The sequence below is a fragment of the Aethalodelphis obliquidens genome, unplaced genomic scaffold (assembly GCF_003676395.1).
Source record: "Aethalodelphis obliquidens isolate GAN/ISIS:26980383/991018 unplaced genomic scaffold, ASM367639v1 scaffold44, whole genome shotgun sequence".
NCBI classification, from domain to species: domain Eukaryota; kingdom Metazoa; phylum Chordata; class Mammalia; order Artiodactyla; family Delphinidae; genus Aethalodelphis; species Aethalodelphis obliquidens.
The window spans coordinates 13,962,808-13,980,897 of record NW_020837988.1 but is presented as its reverse complement, the minus strand read 5'-3'; the positions used below and the strand labels follow the sequence as shown (position 1 = coordinate 13,980,897).

The 18,090-nt window shown below is 39.4% G+C and overlaps 1 protein-coding gene across 6 annotated transcripts in view; it reads left to right on the top strand.

The window, feature by feature from the left end:
* The window catches only part of CEP95 (centrosomal protein 95), a 59,392-nt gene extending 43,115 nt beyond the window's left edge, over positions 1-16,277 (top strand). For all 6 annotated transcript variants that reach the window (XM_027081175.1, XM_027081174.1, XM_027081173.1 and 3 more), the window contains 9 exons: positions 7,583-7,722; positions 8,526-8,615; positions 9,740-9,869; positions 10,856-11,025; positions 11,139-11,213; positions 12,424-12,576; positions 15,155-15,301; positions 15,589-15,660; positions 15,949-16,277. In XM_027081175.1, the coding sequence (XP_026936976.1) occupies positions 7,583-7,722; positions 8,526-8,615; positions 9,740-9,869; positions 10,856-11,025; positions 11,139-11,213; positions 12,424-12,576; positions 15,155-15,301; positions 15,589-15,660; positions 15,949-16,125 (1,154 nt within the window). In that variant the 3' untranslated portion in view covers positions 16,126-16,277. The remainder of the gene's footprint in view (positions 1-7,582; positions 7,723-8,525; positions 8,616-9,739; positions 9,870-10,855; positions 11,026-11,138; positions 11,214-12,423; positions 12,577-15,154; positions 15,302-15,588; positions 15,661-15,948) is intronic.
* The last annotated feature ends 1,813 nt before the right edge of the window (positions 16,278-18,090 follow it).

The window sequence follows — 18,090 nt, the reverse complement described above, 5'->3', positions numbered from 1 at the left end:
GGGGTCAGAGTCTCTCACCAGCAGCCGGCAGGCACCCTAGTTGTGGGGAGATGCTAATTCCATGTCTTCCCACACCACCATCTTGACTTTTTCCCCATCACTTTAAATATATCATGCCACTCCCTTATGGCCTGCAGAGATTCTGCTGAGAGATCAGCTGATAACCTTATGGGAATTCCCTTGTATGTTACTTGTTGCTTTTAGTATTTTTTCTTTGTCTTTAATTTTTGTCAGTTTGATTACTGTGTGTCTCATCGTGTTCCTCCTTGGGTTTATCCTGCCTGGGACTCTCTGCGCTTCCTGGACTTGGGTGACTGTTTCCTTTCCTGTGTTAGGGAAGTTTTCATCTGTTATCTGTTACAGTATTTTCTCAGGTCCTTTCCTTCTCTCTTCTTCTGGGACTCGTATAATGTGAATGTTGGTGCATTTAATGCCCCAGATGTCTCTTAGACTGTCCTCATCTCTTTTCATTCTTTTTTCTTTATTCTGTTCCTTGGCAGTGATTTCCACCATTCTGTCCTCCAGCTCAGTTATTCGTTATTCTGCAATTGATTCTTTCTAGTGTGTTTTTCATTTCAGTTATTGTATTTATCTCTGTTCTTTAGTTCTAGGTCTTTTTTGTTTGTTTGTTTGCTTTTTGTTTTGTTTTGTTTTGCGGTACGCGGGCCGCTCACTGCTGTGGCCTCTCCCGTTGCGGAGTACAGGCTCGCGCAGGCTCAGCGGCCACAGCTCATGGGCCCAGCCGCTCCACGGCATGTGGGATCCTCCCGGACCAGGGCACGAACCCGTGTCCCCTGCATCGGCAGGCGGACTCTCAACCACTGCGCCACCAGGGAAGCCCCTGTTCTAGGTCTTTGTTAAACATTTTTTGTATCTTCTCGATCTGTGTTTCTATTCTTTTTCTGAGATCTTAGATCATCTTTACTATCATTACTCTGAATTCTTTTTTGCATAGATTGCCTATCTCCACTTCACATAATTGTTCTTGGGTTTTATCTTGTTCCTTCATCTGGGACATATTCTTCTGCTGCCTCATTTTGTTTAACTTTTCTGTGATTGAGGTTTCCATTCTGCAGGCTGCAGGGTAGAGGCTTTTCTTGCTTTTGCTGTCTGCCCCCTGGTGGATGAGGCTGTCTAAGAGGCTTGTGCAGGCTTCCTGGTGGGAGGGACTGGTTCCTGCCCACTGGTGGGTAGAGCTGTGTCTTGTCCCTCTGGTGGGCTGGGCTGTATCAAGGGGTGTGTTAACTGGGCAGCTGTGTGCTCAGGAAGACTCTAAGCAGCCTGCCTGCTGGTGGGTGGGGCTGTGTTCCTGCCCTGTGGGCCATTTGGCCTGAGACATCCCAGCACACAGCCAGCTCACAGGCTGTTGGGTAGGGCCAGGTCCTGGTAAGAAAATGGCAGCCTCTGGGAGGGGTCATGCTGATGAGTACTTCCCAGAAGTACCGCCACCTGTGTCTTTGTCCCTGAAGTGAACCACAGCCACCCCCTGCCTCCACAGGAGACCCTCCAATACTAGCAGATAGGTCTGGCCCAGTCTCTTATGAGATCACTGCTTTTTTTCTTGGGTCCTGGTGCACGCAAGACCTTGTGTGCACCCTCCAAGGGTGGAGTTTCTGTTTTCCCCAGTCCTGTGGGATTCCTGTGATCAAACCCCACTGGCCTTCAAAGCCAGATTCTCTGAGAGCTCCTCCTCCTGTTGCCAAACCCCCAGGCTCGGGAGCCTGTCATGGGGTTCAGAACTTTCACTCCTGTGGGAGAACATCCGTTACCTCATGTAGATACAAAAAAAAAAATATTTCACTTGTGATGAGAACTCTTAGTATCTACTCTCTTAACTTTCAAATACACCATCACAGCAGGGTTAACTATAGTAATCATGCTGTGCATTACATCCCTAGTACTTATTTTACAACTGGAAGTTTGTACCTTTTGACCAGTTCCCCCACCCTTTACCCCGTGCCTCTAGTAACCACAAATCTGATCTCTTTTTATATGAGTTTGGCTTTTTTTTTTTAATTTAAGATTTCCACATTTAAGTGAGTTTGGTTTTTTTTTTTTTTTTTCAGTTACACATACAGGTGATTTCATACAGTATTTGTCTTTCTGTCTGACTTATTTTACTTAGCAAAATGGAATCAAGGTCCATCCATGTTGTCACAAATGGTGGAATTTCCTTCCTTCTTATGACTGAATAACATTTCATTGTATGTATATACCACATCATCTTTATCCATTCATCTGTCAGTGGACATTTACTATTGTTCCATGTCTAGGTTATTGTAAATAATGCTGCTTTGAACATGGGGAAACAGATACCTCTTCAACATAGTGTTTTTGTTTCCCTTGTATATATTCCCAGAGATTAAATTGATGGATCATATGGTAATTCTATTTTCAATTATTTGAGACCTTCCATACTGTTTTCCATAATGGCTGTACCAATTTATAATCCCACCAGCAGTGCACAGTGGTTTCCTTTACTCCACATCCTTGCCAACACTTGTTACTTCTTTTTGATGATAGCCATTCTAACAGGCGTGAGATGACATCTCATTGTAGTTTTCATTTACATTTCCCTAATGATTAGTGCTGTTGAGCACCTTGTCATGTACCTGTTGGCCATTTGTATATCTTCTTTGGAAAAATGTCTCTTCAGGTCTTTTATCCATTTTTAAATTGAATTATTTGGTTTTTTGCTATTGAGTTGTAAGCATTCTTTATATTTTATATAGTAACCCCTTACCAGAGATCTGATTTGCAATTTTTTTTTCCATTCTGTAGGTGGTTTTTTTCATTTCTTTGATCGTTTCTTTTGTGGTGCAGAATTTTACTTTGATATAGTTCCACCTGTTTATTTTGGTGCTTGACTTTAGGTGTCATATCTTTGTTTTTTAATGTATGCATTTATTGTTATGAACTTCCTCTTACAACTGTTTTTGCTGCATCCCATAAGTTTTGGTATATTGTATTTCCATTTTCATTTTTCTTAAGATTTTAAAAATTTCTCTTTTGATTTCTTTGACCCACTGGTTGGCTAGTATGATATTGCTTAATCTCCATGTTTTTGTGAATTTCCCATTTTCTTCTTGTAATTGATTTCTAGTTTCATACTATCATGGTCAGAAAAGATGCTTGATGCGATTTCAGTCATTTAGAATTTTCAAAGACTTGTTTTGTGGCCTAACATATGATCTATCCCAGAGAATGTTTCATGTGCGTTGGAGAAGAATGGTTATTCTCCTGCTTTGGCATAAGAGTTTTCTGTAAATGTCTGTTAAGTTATCTGGACTAACATGTAATTTAAGTCCAGTATTTCCATATTGATCTGTCTGGTTGATCTATCCACTGCTGAAAGTGGGGAATCTAAGTCCCCTACTATTTCTGTATTATTATTTCTCCCTTTGGGTCTGTTAATATTTGCTTTATATATTTAGATACTCCTATGTTAGGTGCAAAAAACTTACATAAAATTATATTCTCTTTATGAATTGACCCTTTTATTATTGTATAATGATCTTATTTGTCTCTCATTATAGTTTTTGTCTTAAAGTCTATTTTGTCTGTTAGAAGTATAGCTACTACACCAGCTTTCTTTAGGTTTCCATTTGTATGGAATATCTTTTCCCACCCCTTCACTGTTAGTCCGTGTGTGTTCTTAAAGATGAAGTCTCTTGTAGGCAACATAGTTGGGTCTTTTTAAATTTTTAATCCATTCAGCTACTCAGTGTGTTTTGATTGGAGAATTTAGTCCATTTACATTTCAAGTAATTATTTACTGATTGATATGGTCTAAATGTCATTTTGTTAATTGTTTTCTGGCTGCTTTGTAATTCCTTTGTTCCTTTCTTCTTTTCTTGCTGTCTTCCTTTGTGACTTGAGGATTTTCCCTAATAGTAGCTTAGATTTTTCTCTTTGTTTTGTGTATCTAAGTTTCTGCTTTGTGGTTACCATAAGGCTTATATAAAACATATTTATAACAGCATATTTTAAGATGATAAGTTGAAACACATATTAAAGTTCTACATTTTTACTTTCCCTTCATTTTATGTTTTTGATGCCACATTTTACATTCTTTTTCCTTGTGTATCCATTAACAAATTATTATAGTTATAGTTATTTTTACTATTTTTGTTTGTCAGTCTTCATACCAGATTTGGTATATGACTTACCACCATCATAACATTAGAGTATTCTGAATTTAAATAATTACTTATCTTTACCAATGAGATTTATACATTTCTATATGTTTTCTTGTTACTAATTAGCACCCTTTTATTGCAACTTGAAAAAGTCCCTTTAACAGAATGGCCTAGTGTTTAGGATTCCAGACTTTCACTGCCATGGCCTGGGTTCAATCCCTGCTTGGGGAACTGAGAACCCACAAGCCGCACGGTGCAGTGCAGCCAAAAAAAAAAAGTCCCTTTAAAATTTTTTGTAAGGCTGTACTAATGTTGATGAACTCCTTATTCATTCAGCTTTTGCTTATCTGGAAAGCTCTTTATCTCTCCTTCAATTCTGAAGGACAGCTTTGCTGGGTAGAGTATTTTTGGTTGCAGTTTTTCTTTCAGCAGATTGAATATATTTAGCTGTTCTCTTCTGGCCTGCAAAGTTTCTGATGAAAAATCTACTGATAGTCTTATAGGTGTTTCCTTGTACGTAACAAGTTGCTTTTCTTTTACTGCTTTTAAGAGTCTCTCAAATTAAATTTGACAAGTTTAATTATAATATGTCTCAGTGTGGGTCTCTTTGGATTTATCTTATTTTAAAGTTTCTGGGCTTCTTGGATCTGAATGTCTTGTTTCTTTCCCCAGATTAGGGGAGTTTTCAGCCATTATTTCTTTGTATAAGCTTTCTGCCACTTTCTCCCTTCTCCTTCTGGGATCCCTATAATGTGAATATTGGTCCACTTGATGGAGTCCTTTAAGTCTTCACTTTTTCTCATTGTTTTTTCTTTTTGCTCTTCTGTTTGGATGAATTCCATTGCCCTAAGTTGGCTGATGCTAGTCTGCTGTTGAACTCCATTATTGTATTCATTTTTGGTTTTTTAATTTATTTACTTATTTTTGGCTGCGTTGGGTCTTTGTTGCTGCGCGCAGGTTTTCTCTAGTTGTGGTGAGCAAGGGCTATGCTTCATTGCGGTGCGTGGGCTTCTCACTGCGGTGGCTTCTCCCACTGCAGAGCACAGGCTCCAGGCACATGGGCTCCAGAGCGCAGGCCCAGCAGCTGTGGTGCACAGGCCTAGCTGTTCCATGGCATGTGGGATCCTCTGGGACCAGGTCTCGAACCTGTGTCCCCTGCATTGGCAGGCGGACTCTCAACCTCCATTATTGTATTCTTTAGCTCTGTGATTTGTTTGGTACTTAAAATATTTTTTTATTTTTTAAAAATATTTTTTTATGTTTGGTACTTTCTTATATTTTCTCTTCGTTAAAATTCTCACTTTGTTGAAATTCTCATTGTTCTCCTGACCTCAGTGAGCATCTTTATGCCCATTATTTTGAACTCTTTATCAAGTAAATCCTTTATCCATTTCATCAAAATCTGTTTGTTGAGTTTTATCTTGTTCTTTTGTTTGGAACATATTCTTCTGTTTCTTTGTTTTCCTGACTGTGTTGGTTTCTGTGCATTAGATAAAACAGCCACTCTCCCAGTCTCGAAGGAGTAGTCTTGCATAGGAGATGACTCTTATCATTCAGCCCATCCCTAGCTCTTGGTTGGCTCTCAAATCTTTGTGTTTGTCCAAACCATTTTCTTCATTCTTAATGGCTCCTAGTAGATTAAGCTGTGCCACAACGCTTTTTGATGTGGGTTTTTTCTCATGTCACTCAGCTAGTGTCTGGATTCCTTTCAGAGGGAATTATTCCATATTTAGTGTAGGTTTCAGTGTCTGTGGGAGGAGGTGAGTTCAGGAGCCTCTATTTTGCCATCTTGAACTGGACCGTCTCATCCCTGTCTTTATACTTTAATAGCATTGTTACTTGTCTAAATATACTATTGTTTTATGTTTTTTTAATATACAGATATATATTATTCTGCAACTTTTTTTCTATTAACATTGTTTTAAAAAATCTATGTTGATACTTCCAGTTCTTCATTTTAACTACTGCATAACTGAGTTCATACAGTGTACCCCATTTGTATGAGTATGTATTTTTATTTATATATATGTCCCCCCCACCATTGCAGGACATATAGATTGTTTTCAGATTTCATAACTGCAAACAGTTCTGCAATGAACAACCTGTAAATATGTGCAGAAGTTTCTCTAGGATCTATATCTACTAGAATTGCTAGACTGAGGAGTTTACACTTTTCCACCATTGCCAAATTCCCCTCCAAAGTGATTGCACCAGTTTGTACTCATATCAGCAATGCATGACAGTTTCTGGTTTGCCACATCCTTGCAGATGTTTCCTACTGCTTGTTCAAATAATTATTCTGTCTTCCACCAACTAAAACTTTGCACGTTTTCCATTCACTTCTATCGACTTTGGTCATCCCTTGTTTCTCTAGAAGCAATCCATTTCTCATCCAAAATTTCCTTAACTTTTCAGTTTTGTTTTGTTTTGTTTTGTTTACTCCAAGAGTACTTTTTCGTTCTCTTGATTATTTCATCTGTCTTCCCTTAAATTTGACTCAGGTAATCTCTAGGAACCATCATCCAGTAGCCTACATGTTTTCCTGACATGTACATTGTATCCCATCTTAAAAACACATTATAAGTTAAAACGTCATTTTTATTGGCTCTTCAGTTTCTAAAGAAGAATACATTGTGGACATAATAAAAGTGTTATTAAAACATCATTTAAAATAGATTGTGCAAGTCAGGTTAACTTAACATCTTTAAGTTTTAAATTAATTTGAAAGATTTGAATTAAAAGAGAGTGAAGAGAAAAAAGCTCACGGACATTTTAATTTTCTGGGAAAATTTATTTAGAAGGGTATCAAATAAATTTCCTTGACCTTAGAGCTATATTGAATTATTTGCTTTTCCAAAAAGGCATGGAGTCCCCCTCCTCACAATTAGCAGATTCCTGAGCATATTTATAAACGGTGGAACATAAAAAGGTTTGTGGAGGGAAGTAATTCGTTAGATCTCTTAGGCAGTATGGAATTAGGAGGGCTAGATGGCTACGTAGGGAAGAACAGGACTGCTTAAAACTGCTAAGCTACAGTAACCTTTGCGTATAAGCATTCTGCTTTATAAGGATGTGTATATGTACTTACAGCCCCCTCCTCAGGACCTAGATAGGTAAAAGGATAGCAGACATACAGCTCAGATGGCTTTTTCTCCTCCACCACCATGAGTGTGCAGCAGGCATTCCACATGTTGCACCATTTTCAACCCAAAATTGAATATAGAACCTTAGTACTTCTTTGAGACATTTTGAGTACACATTATGTGCATTAGTCCATTTGCTTGGTGTGATTAAACATATAAACAAACAGAAATTAGTTATAGGAGAGAGTACATTTAGCACATCCATAGTCTCTTTGGATTTGGTAACAGTCAACTGTTTGGTGCCCACTTAACATTTCTGACTGTCAGAAATTGATGGTACACGTCTCTCTTGTGTTGTAGGACTTGCCATGCATAGAAAGCCACCCTCCAGATCTCATTCACTTTCTCCATCTCCAATTAACAAAAACAAACAGTTCCATATGGAGAGAAAAAGGCAGCGAAAGCCAAAAGTAACAGATATCCGCCGATTTCAAGCAAAGGTATATCCCATCACTTGACCGCCATTGGGCAGCAGGCATTACCTTTTACCCTTAGCCAGATGCTACAGTGAACATGCTGTTGACTAAAGGCTTAAAATGCATTTAATATTCTTGAGCTGAGTGGATGACAAAATTATGTGACATAGCTTTTACGTCCCCCATTAGGGAACATAAAACTTGTACTCATGAAACTCTAAAAAAACTAACCTTATTAGATATAGCTTAGTCAGTACTCTGGTGGGTTAAGAAAGTATATCCGTGTAGACAGGCATTTTCAGAGAGAGCTTTAGAAATGAAGAGAATTTGAGGTGGATTAAATGTGACCGGCTATTTGAATTACAGATAGGATGAAAATGCCCAAACAGGAATGAGACCCCTCCTGTTAGGGTTCAACAGGAGAATGTATGATTACTAAGGAAGACTTTCTACTGTGGAATAGGGATTTTGAAATGTAGCATAAATTTAGAACACTTAAGTTGTTTGCTACAGTATGTTTTATAATGGTGAAAACAAACTAATTTAGATGTCTTAAAATAACATGTAACTTCCACTCAAACATGTAACTTCCACTCAAGTGTGTATCAAAATAGTTACAGGAACTGTGAGAACACAAAAAATATGTAAAGTTGTGTTTTATGTCCCAATTACATATCTGTTAAATAATGTATATTTAATAATATATATAGCCTGAAAGGAACTTTAAAAAGTGAATGGAATGGCAGAATATTAGATTGATTTTTTTCCTTCATTTTCATTTGTATGTTTTTAATAACTATAATATCATATGGCCTTTTCCCCTGTAGGCAATAACTGAAGCATTTGAAAAGGAACTAAGAAGAAATAAAGTTCAAGAGAATATTGGACCTCTAGGAATAAATGACAAGGAGGAAACAGTGGGTAAAAGTCTCTACTGTAATAAATGCCATTTGATCAGATCAGTGGAAAGTACAGAGATGATCTTCTTAAAAGGAAAAAAATCAACAGGGCCTTAATCATTATTAGCCCCTTAGAAAAAAGCAGAATTTCATTTCATGATGTGGGATTTTCTTTTATTCATAGGTAGGCAAGTTGCTAAAATGTGGCAAGACATGGTACCCAAAACTAGTATTTTTCCTTCCTGCCTAAAACTTCCATCAGTTTTTAAGGGCTTCTATTGCTTATCAGTTCACCAAGGCTTTAAAAGATAGTCTAGGCTGACAAGTTAAAGAGGGAGAGTAAAAGAAGACAGGAAATCCCAGTTGCTCCATGCCTGGCTGGAAGACACCCAAAGCATAAGTTTCGTTGCCTTTCAAAAGAATAGTTACAGAAGCTAAATGAAAGCATGGAGAAAATGCTTATGCTAAAATGTTCATAAACGAAACAGAATATAGCATACAGTGTGGTTAAAACTAAACATCGTTTAAGAACTTTTTTAATCTAAGTTTAAAAGGTTGTCAAAAGAAGCAAGTACATCAGAACATCATTAGTAGTTGTATTTAGGGTGTGGGGCTATGGCAACTATGAAACTTGAAAAAGATTTAGTGCTTTTTCAAATTCCAAAGGATGCCAGAAACTAAAGAGGCATTTAACTTAGAGTAGGTAAATAACCAGACTGTAGAAATTTTTTTTAATTAATTAATTTATTTTTGGCTGTGTTGGGTCTTCATTGTGGTGTGGGACTTCTCTTGTTGTGGAGCACAGGCTGTAGGTGCATGGGCTTCAGTAGTTGTGGCACACGGGCTCAGTAGTTGTGGCTCACAGCTCTACAGCACAGGCTCAGTAGTTGTGGCGCACGGGCTTAGTTGCTCTGCGGCATGTGGGATCTTCCCGGACCGGGGCTCGAACCTGTGTCCCCTGCGTTGGCAGGCAGATTCTTAACCACTGTGCCACCAGGGAAATCCCTAGACTGTAGAAATTTGAAGTAAAGTGGTTTGGCTGGGGATTATGTTAGCTGTTTTTGTCCCTATGTAATATTTAAGATGATGTATGAAAGTTATTAGACTTCTCATTTCTATTCTGTTTTATATCTGCTCCTAAGGAAAAAATATACAGAGAAACTGTTCATAAAGGAACTCCAAAACATAGTCAGCCCTGGAAGATTTACTCTAGAAAAACCACAACTCCAGGTCCAAGAGGTGGCTTGCCAAAGCCAAATAAAGCAGTTCCAAGTAAGAACCACAAAATTGTACTTTATGGAAAACTGGCATCCTTTGAAAGTGTGTGCTACATGCCAAGGACACAGCACTGAGAACCAGCATCTACCAGTCAGCTGGAGAAAGTTCCCTCTTCTCTCACTGCCATATGCTAGATTTCTGTAAAGAGAGATAAAACTCTTAATGAGGCATTTCTCTAGAACACTTTTTTTTTTTTTTTTGCGGTACGCGGGCCTCTCACTGCTGTGGCCTCTCCCGTTGTGGAGCACAGGCTCTGGACGTGCAGGCTCAGTGGCCATGACTCACGGGCCCAGCCACTTCGCAGCGTGTGGGATCCTCCCAGACCGGGGCACGAACCCGTGTCCCCTGCATCAGCAGGCGGACTCTCAACCACTGTGCCAGCAGGGAAGCCCTCTCTAAAACTCTTAAATATATACCAATATATTGGCACCAAAGGAATGTGATGGCTATGACCAGCTGTTCCTGCTTTAGCTTCACTCTGCTCACTCATGCTGGTTGTCTTTTGTTTCTGGGAAGTTGGTAGAACCAAAGGGGTGCTCCAAAGCAAGCAGAGGGCCTGTCCAGCTCCTGTTACATTGACAGTTGGTGCCAGGGTACAGTTTCAAAGACCACTGGCCTTCTAACTACATCCCATCAGACAGAGACTAACACTCCTCAGCCCTCCTGGGAGGCAGTTTGACCACACACACAGCATCCACCCCAGGCACTGAATCAGCTGAGCAGTTAGGATGGACTTCACAAAACCAGCATGTCATCAGTCAGAAATGTTGAGGTTATTTTCATCCTTACTAGTAATTGGCTATCCCAATCAGAGGAGGAGTGCAAAAGTAATAACACACTTTTAGAATTGTTCTTTTCAAGCTCAGAACCACATAACTTAGATAAGCTTTGATCTCGCAGGAAGGTGGGATGAGATTTCTTCTTAAAACCTGTCAGTGAGTTTCTCAGATTAAGAGCATCTTTTTTTTTTCACCTTGCAGTGAAAGTGAATGAGCACAGTCTCCTGCCCCTGATGCTGGAGCAGTTTCCATTTCTCTATGTTTCTGGTCAAACACTAAGCAAAATGTGGAAACAGCAAATTGCACAGGTTGAACAGCTCAAAAAAGATGCATATAGAGAAAATCGATCAAAGAAGAAACTCCAGGATGAAGTAAGATAACTGTCAATTAAGCATAGGAGTATAAACCAAAAAGGGGCAGAGCTTATCCTTGATAATCTAGTGAATAGAATTATTAACCTCGTTTCCTTGTATCCCACTTAAAGATAGAAGAAGCCTTGAGAAGGCACGATCTCCTTACTGTGCTTATCAAGAAAGAATATGAACATAACAAGAGACTGGTAAGTTATATTAATTACTTTTATTTGTACCAGCTGGGCAATATCCCCACTGACTCAAACCTCTTACACTTACCTGTGTAAGCATTTAGGTCTTTAACCAAAATTGATGAGAGGGTAAGGTGCTAGATACTTTATATACACAGTTTCATTTAGTCTTTATAGTAACATAATAGAAACGTTTTCTATGAAATGGAAAACCTGAAGCTTTGAGATGTTAACTTGCCCTGGGTCCCACCATAATCAGCAAGGGCAAGGTTGAGATTTTAATCCAGGTTTGTCTCTACCTCCAAGCCTCTTCGAGGTACCAGGTGGTTATAACTTAGTGTTTTTTGTCCTCTCCTTTCTTTCTCAGGTCCCAAATAGAAAGCTGAGGTTGTCTATGCCTCCATTATAATTTGGACTGAGAATCGTACACAGTACAACATTATCCTCTGAGTATCATGAAGGGGGAGGACAGAGATCAAAGACAATAAGCCAGAGGAAGAAACTTGAGTATAGAGATAAGCAATGAGAACTATAATTCTAAGCAGTTTCAGAGAAAGAAGGGGAAGCCATCAGGAACTGCATGTGAGACTCTGGTGCGGGGAAAAGAAAACAAGTGTCTGGACACCTAGTTGAAGGCTTTGTGTACATGACTTCATTTCACCCTCACTACTTTGCTAAGATATCACCTAAGTTCCTTAGTTTTGATATAGATACTTCTGTTAACTCAAGCTCTGCTTGAACATCTTTGAGGGTGCCAGTTTTCTACTTCTTTTAAGCAGGCATCTGGGTATGGCTTAGATGACTCCCTGGTGAAATGGGGAGATGAGACTCTCAGTCCATGAGGATTGTTGCTGCTCTCTGCAGCCTTGGGGGCTTATTGGGGCAGCTCTTCTGTGTGTTTTTTTGTTTGTTTTTTTTGGCTGCGCAGCATATGGGATCTTAGTTCCCTGACCAGGGATTGAACCCGCACCCCCTGCAGTGGGAGCGTGGAGTCCTAACCATGGGACTGTGGGGCAGCTCTTCTGACTAAGGTGATGAACCTACTAAAGACTAAAGGATTTCTGGGGACGGACAGGCTTTCACACTCTATGCCCAGCTAGCAGGCTACTGGCCCTCCATACGCGGCTTACTGCCTGAAGACATCGTGTTGGGGAGTGGGACAGATGAGAACACTGGAGTCTGTCTTCCTCATGTCCTTACCTCTTTTTCCCCTTCCCTTTCTTAGCAAGACTTCAAGGACCGCATTCACAGGCAGAAGTTGACCCAATCAAAGATAAAAGAAAATCGGCAGCAGACTGTTCGTGCCCGAAAATATTATGATGATTATAGAGTTCAGTTGCATTCAAAAATGATGAGAATGAGGACCCGGGAAGAAATGGTAAATATTGCTTTTCTGTCCAATCCAGTTAAGAAGGTAAATTTTGTCTGTTACCTTTTAGGACCACCTTCTTTGTGACTCTTGTCCCAGTGTGAATCCAAAATCCAAATGCAAGTCCAAAATGCTGGCTAGAGTTCAGACTTGGCCCACACCTCATTTTATTACCCCCATAGTGCATCCCAGTCTACTCTGTCTCTACTGCCCATCTTTTTTTTTTAATTGTTGTTGGTTTACAATGTTGTGTTAATTACTGCTATATAGCAGTGATTCATATATATATGAATATAATATATATATTATACATATATACATGTATATATTATACATATATATACACATTTTTTATATATCCTTTTCCATTATGGTTTATCGTAGGATACTGAATATAGTTCTCTGTGCTATACAGTAGGACCTTGTTGTTTATCCATCCTATATATAGAAGCTTGCATCTGCTAACCCCAATGTCCCACTCCATCCTTCCCCCAACCCCCTCCCCTCAACGCTCTCTCCCTTGGCAGCCACCAGTCTGTTCTCTATGTCTGTGAGTCTGTTTCTGTTTGGTAGATAGATTCATTTGTGTCATATTTTAGATTCCACAGATAAGTGGTATCTTACGGTATTTGTCTTTCTGACTTCACTTAGTATGATAATCACTAATTGCATCCATGTCGCTGCAAATGGCATTATTTTGTTCTTTTTTATGGCTCAGTAATATTCCATTGTACATAAATACCACATCTTCATCCATTCATCTGTTGATGGACATTTAGGTTGTGTCCATGTCTTGGCTATTGTGAATAGTGCTGCAGTGAACACAGGGGGTTCATGTATCTTTTCAAATTAGTTTTGTCCGGATATATGCCTGGGAGTGCAATTGCTGGATATGATAATTCTGATTTCAGTTTTTCTGAGGAACCTCCATACTGTTTTCCATAGTGGGTGCACCAACTTACATTCCCACCAACAGTGTAGGAGGGTTCCCTTATTCACCACACCCTCTCCAGCATTTATTTGTAGACTTTTTAATGATGGCCATTCTGACTGGTGTGAGGTGATACCTCATTGTAGTTTTGATTTGCATTTCTCTAATAATTAGTGAAGTTGAGCATCTTTTCATGTGCCTCTTTATCTGTATTTCTCTACTGTCCTTATCTTAATGTGAGGTCTTAATTCCCTCTGATGTCCCAAGTGTCGGTACTTCTGCAGGACACCTGCTTTAGGGGTTTGGGAGCATGTTGTAAGAGACAGGAATTTAAGGTGTGATTAGATGACCTCGGATTCCACTCAAAACCAGGAAAATAATGTAGGACAGATATGCTGTGAGATCTTTCCACAAGGTATTTGCTATCTCATCCTCATCAAGCTTGGGATTCCAAACTAGCAATAAATTTCATCTCTAGAGTAAAACATTAAGGTAATTATACTTAACAGGACTCAGTACTCTGAAGTGGGTCATACTATTATCCTCATTTCTAGAGGATACTACTAAGGCTTTGAGAGGTTAAGTAATTTGACACTAAGGCAATGCTGCCGGCTGATGAATGCATGACTGTACTTTAGTAAGAATTCTTGATCAGTCAGTGGAGGACAAGTGAGCATATCCGAATCCTTTGAACAGTTTGTGTACCTGTGGCCTAGTTAGATGATAACCACGTGGCCCTCAGCTGTGTATATGCAGTGTTTCTTTCTACTCTAGGGTTCTTTTCCTATATACATGACTGCTTGAGAGTTCTTTTCTGAAAGTAGTTAAGAATCTTTGGGATACAGGAAAAGATGCTGAATACCATTAGTCATTTAAGAAATACAAATCAGACCCACAATGAGATAAACTCTCACCCACTAAGATGGCTAAAATAAAAAAGTGCTGGCAAGGATGTAGAGAAGTTGGAACACACATGCAGGGCTGGTGGGGTTATAAGATGGTGCAACCACTTTGGAATACAGTCTGGCAGTTCTTCAAAAGGTTAAACGTATGATTCAGCACTTCTACTCCTAGGTAACTATACACAGATGTTCACAGCAGCACTATTTATAACAGCCAAGAAGAGGAAACAACGTCTATCAGTTGGTGAATTGATAAAGTGTGATATATCCATACAGTAGAGTATTATGTGGCAATGAAAAAAAGAATTTCATAGTGATTCCTGCTATAATATAGATGAACCTTGAAAAACTATGCTAAGTGAAAGAAGCGAGATACAAAAGGCCACATACTATATGATACCATTTATGTGAAATGTCCAGAATAGGTAAATCTGTAGGCATAGAAAGTGGAGTAGTGATTGCTAGGGAGAGGGGGAGGGGGAGTGGCTGCTAATGGTCATGGGGTTTCTTTTTGGAGTGAAGAAAATGTTCTGCAGTTAGCGGTGATGGTTGCACAACTCTGAATATAGTAAAATCTACTGATTTATACATCTTACAAGGGTGAATTTTATAGTATGTGAATTATATCTCAATAAAGCTGTTACTTTATACTGATTGTAGTTCACATAGATTTTTTACATACCTCTAGTTGGGCAGAATTTTATTCCTACATGAAAATTCACCGTAACTATCTTTCTGACTAAATAACTGGCAGATATTTAAGAAACTGTTTGAAGAAGGTTTACAGATTCAAAAGCAAAGATTACGAGACCTAAGAAACTATGCCAAAGAAAAGCGAGATGAACAAAAGAGACAGCACCAAAATGAACTGGACTCAATGGAGAACTACTATAAAGACCAGGTGGGTTCACCGCTACTAGTTTACATTCTGATGTGCTTAATCCTGACTGCCCGGTGTCAGACATCAGCTTAGTCTGCTGAACAAGTAAGCCTCCACATATTAATGTGGAACTTGTCACTATACAGGTTGGACTGACTGAAATTTAAGGTAAAATAAGCTAGTGCTTGACCACAGTACAGAATATTGCCCTATTTCCATTAAAATAAGATTTTAAGCCTATGAACATAAGAATTGTTACATTTAGACTACAGACAAATATAAGGTTTTTTTCTCTTCCCTGTAAACAGTTTTCATTCCTGGCAGAAGCCATATCACAGGAACGTCAAGAGCTCAAAGCCAGAGAGAAATCCCAGGCCCAGGTAATCATTAACAAGATAGAAATCATTTATTTACATTTTTAAGAAATGGAAAACAACTGTACTACACTTTTTAAGGGGAATGGAGAGGATACTAATAAGATCGATCTACGATTTAAAACATGTATTCTGTGATTTTAACTTTACCTGTTCAGGTCTCTGTAAGAGCTGCTGAGAAATTATTAAAATTACTGCAGAAGCTTGATGAGCAGGAAGGTGGAGAGGGAATAAAAATACATGAGGGCCTGGATCAATGTTGTGAATAGCAGGATGACATGAATTCTCTTTTAGATGTTGTATAAGGTGAAGAGGGAACTGAGATCTAAGATGGAGAAGGAAATTCAACAGCTGCAGTACATGATAACACAGAACGACGATGATGCTTTCTTCCGGGAATTGGAAGCTGAGCGCTTCAAATCTCGGCTTCATCTGGCTTCCTTTCAGTACAGTAAAAATCCCTTCCTATGAGGCCAGACTTCCTAGGTGTGGACTTTACTGGCTCAATTCTAGCTCTGCCCTGGTAAACAATCTAACCCAGAAGAATCATTTCTAAATAACTTATCTATGTACTAATACTTTTTATGAAATAACTTTGAAAATAAAAATTTTCTTAAAGTTTATTGCTTTGAATTTATGACCTAAAACTTTAAAAGAGGTGCACAAAAGCAACTGAGCAGCCAGCTTCTGAAGCCTATTGCTGTAGGTGAACAAAAACAGTAAAAAAAAAAAAATAGCACTTGAGGACCCCAAAAAAAGATCTCTAAATCAGAAAAGAGCTGAAGTGTGGGCTTGTCATTAGAGGTGGGACTTAGGGTTAAACCTTAAAGATAGGATGGTTAAGTGTGTGTAGCTTTTTCACATGGAGGCTAGAAGATGAGAATTTATGCATTATGGCTTCTATCAATCAGTTGGGAGGGGTGACAGGTATAAAAGGCCCTTGGTGCTCAAAAGAGCACTAGTGATTGCAGGTGGGAAGGCGGCATAATGGACTTGAAGTGGGCAAGAGTACACCCTATTTCTAGTATGGGGGCAGATGAGGAAGAAGAAAAACCCACTCAAGGGTGGTGTCCTTCCTGGAGAGGAGGGCTTCAGTGAAGGCCAGGAGCTGGAGGGAGACTTCAGAGCAATTGAGCATATGGGGAGTTACTGATCAAAGCCAGAGAATGGCAGAGGGCACCAGAAAAGGATTGGAATGGAGAAGAGAGGCTCCCATTAGGGCATATAGGAATAACATATATGAAAAATAATAGAGGCCAGGAGGCATGATGGGGTGGGATCTGATTATCCTGCAGAAAAGAGTAGGCAGCTGTATCCAGTGCTGTGGTCCCAAGTGCTGCCCTTTTGGAATGGCAGCTGACAATGTAGGGCCTGTAGGCAGGCAGGGGCTTCCTGAGTTAAAGACTTGGAAGATGGCCAAATTTGGAGCATCATGAAGGAAAGACATGCAGATAGCTGCAATATATATATAGTGACAAGTCAATCAGTGCAGGTGAATGGACAGGATGGGGGAAATGCACAAGAGCTAGAACATAAGTTCTAAAAATGTTAGAGAAAAATGATAAAGAACTTCTAGATAGAAAGATATACACACTAGGGACTTCCCTGGTGGCACAGTGGTTAAGAATCCGCCTGCCAGTGCAGGGTACACGGGTTCGATCCCTGGTCCAGGAAGATCCCGGAAGATCCCACGTGCTGCAGAGCAACTAAGCCCGTATGCTGCAACTACTGAGCCTGCACTCTAGAGCCCACGAACCACAACTACTGAAGCCAGTGCACCTAGAGCCCATGGTCCACCACAAGAGAAGCCACTGCAATGAGAAGCCCGTGCACTGCAACAAAGAGTAGCCCCTGCTCGCCGCAACTAGAGAAAGCCCACGTGCAGCATCGAAGACCCAACGCAGCCAAAAATAAATTAAAAAAAAAATACAGTATATCCTTGGGTAAAATGAGCAAGTCTTTAAAAAGCTATGGTATGAATGGGTATCATATATATAATGCAGTATAACTGGCTCTGTGGCACAATGGATAGCGCACTGGACTTCTAGCTGGCCTTGTGTGGTTATAATGCAGTATAATCAACACAATGTAGAAAAGGTCTGGAAGAACAGTCCCCAAATGTAATAGTAGTTGTGACTTTGGTAGATTATATAAACTTTCACTCTGCTTAATATACTATTTGAATTTGTTATAAAAGCATCATTACACTTATTTTTTTTTTAATGTTTTAGGAGGACTCTTCTGCTAGCTCTTTACCAAACTAATTAACTGGGACTAACCAAAAAGAAGAAAAAGTGAGGGAATTTACCAGGAAAGGGATGGGACTGCCAAGCAAAGGTCATTCTTCATAGGAGAGGAAACAAAAATAAAAGATGCCAATGCATTTTTGAAAAATAGAAAACAAATGAAGTGGTAACTAACTCAGCAAGTGGAGGG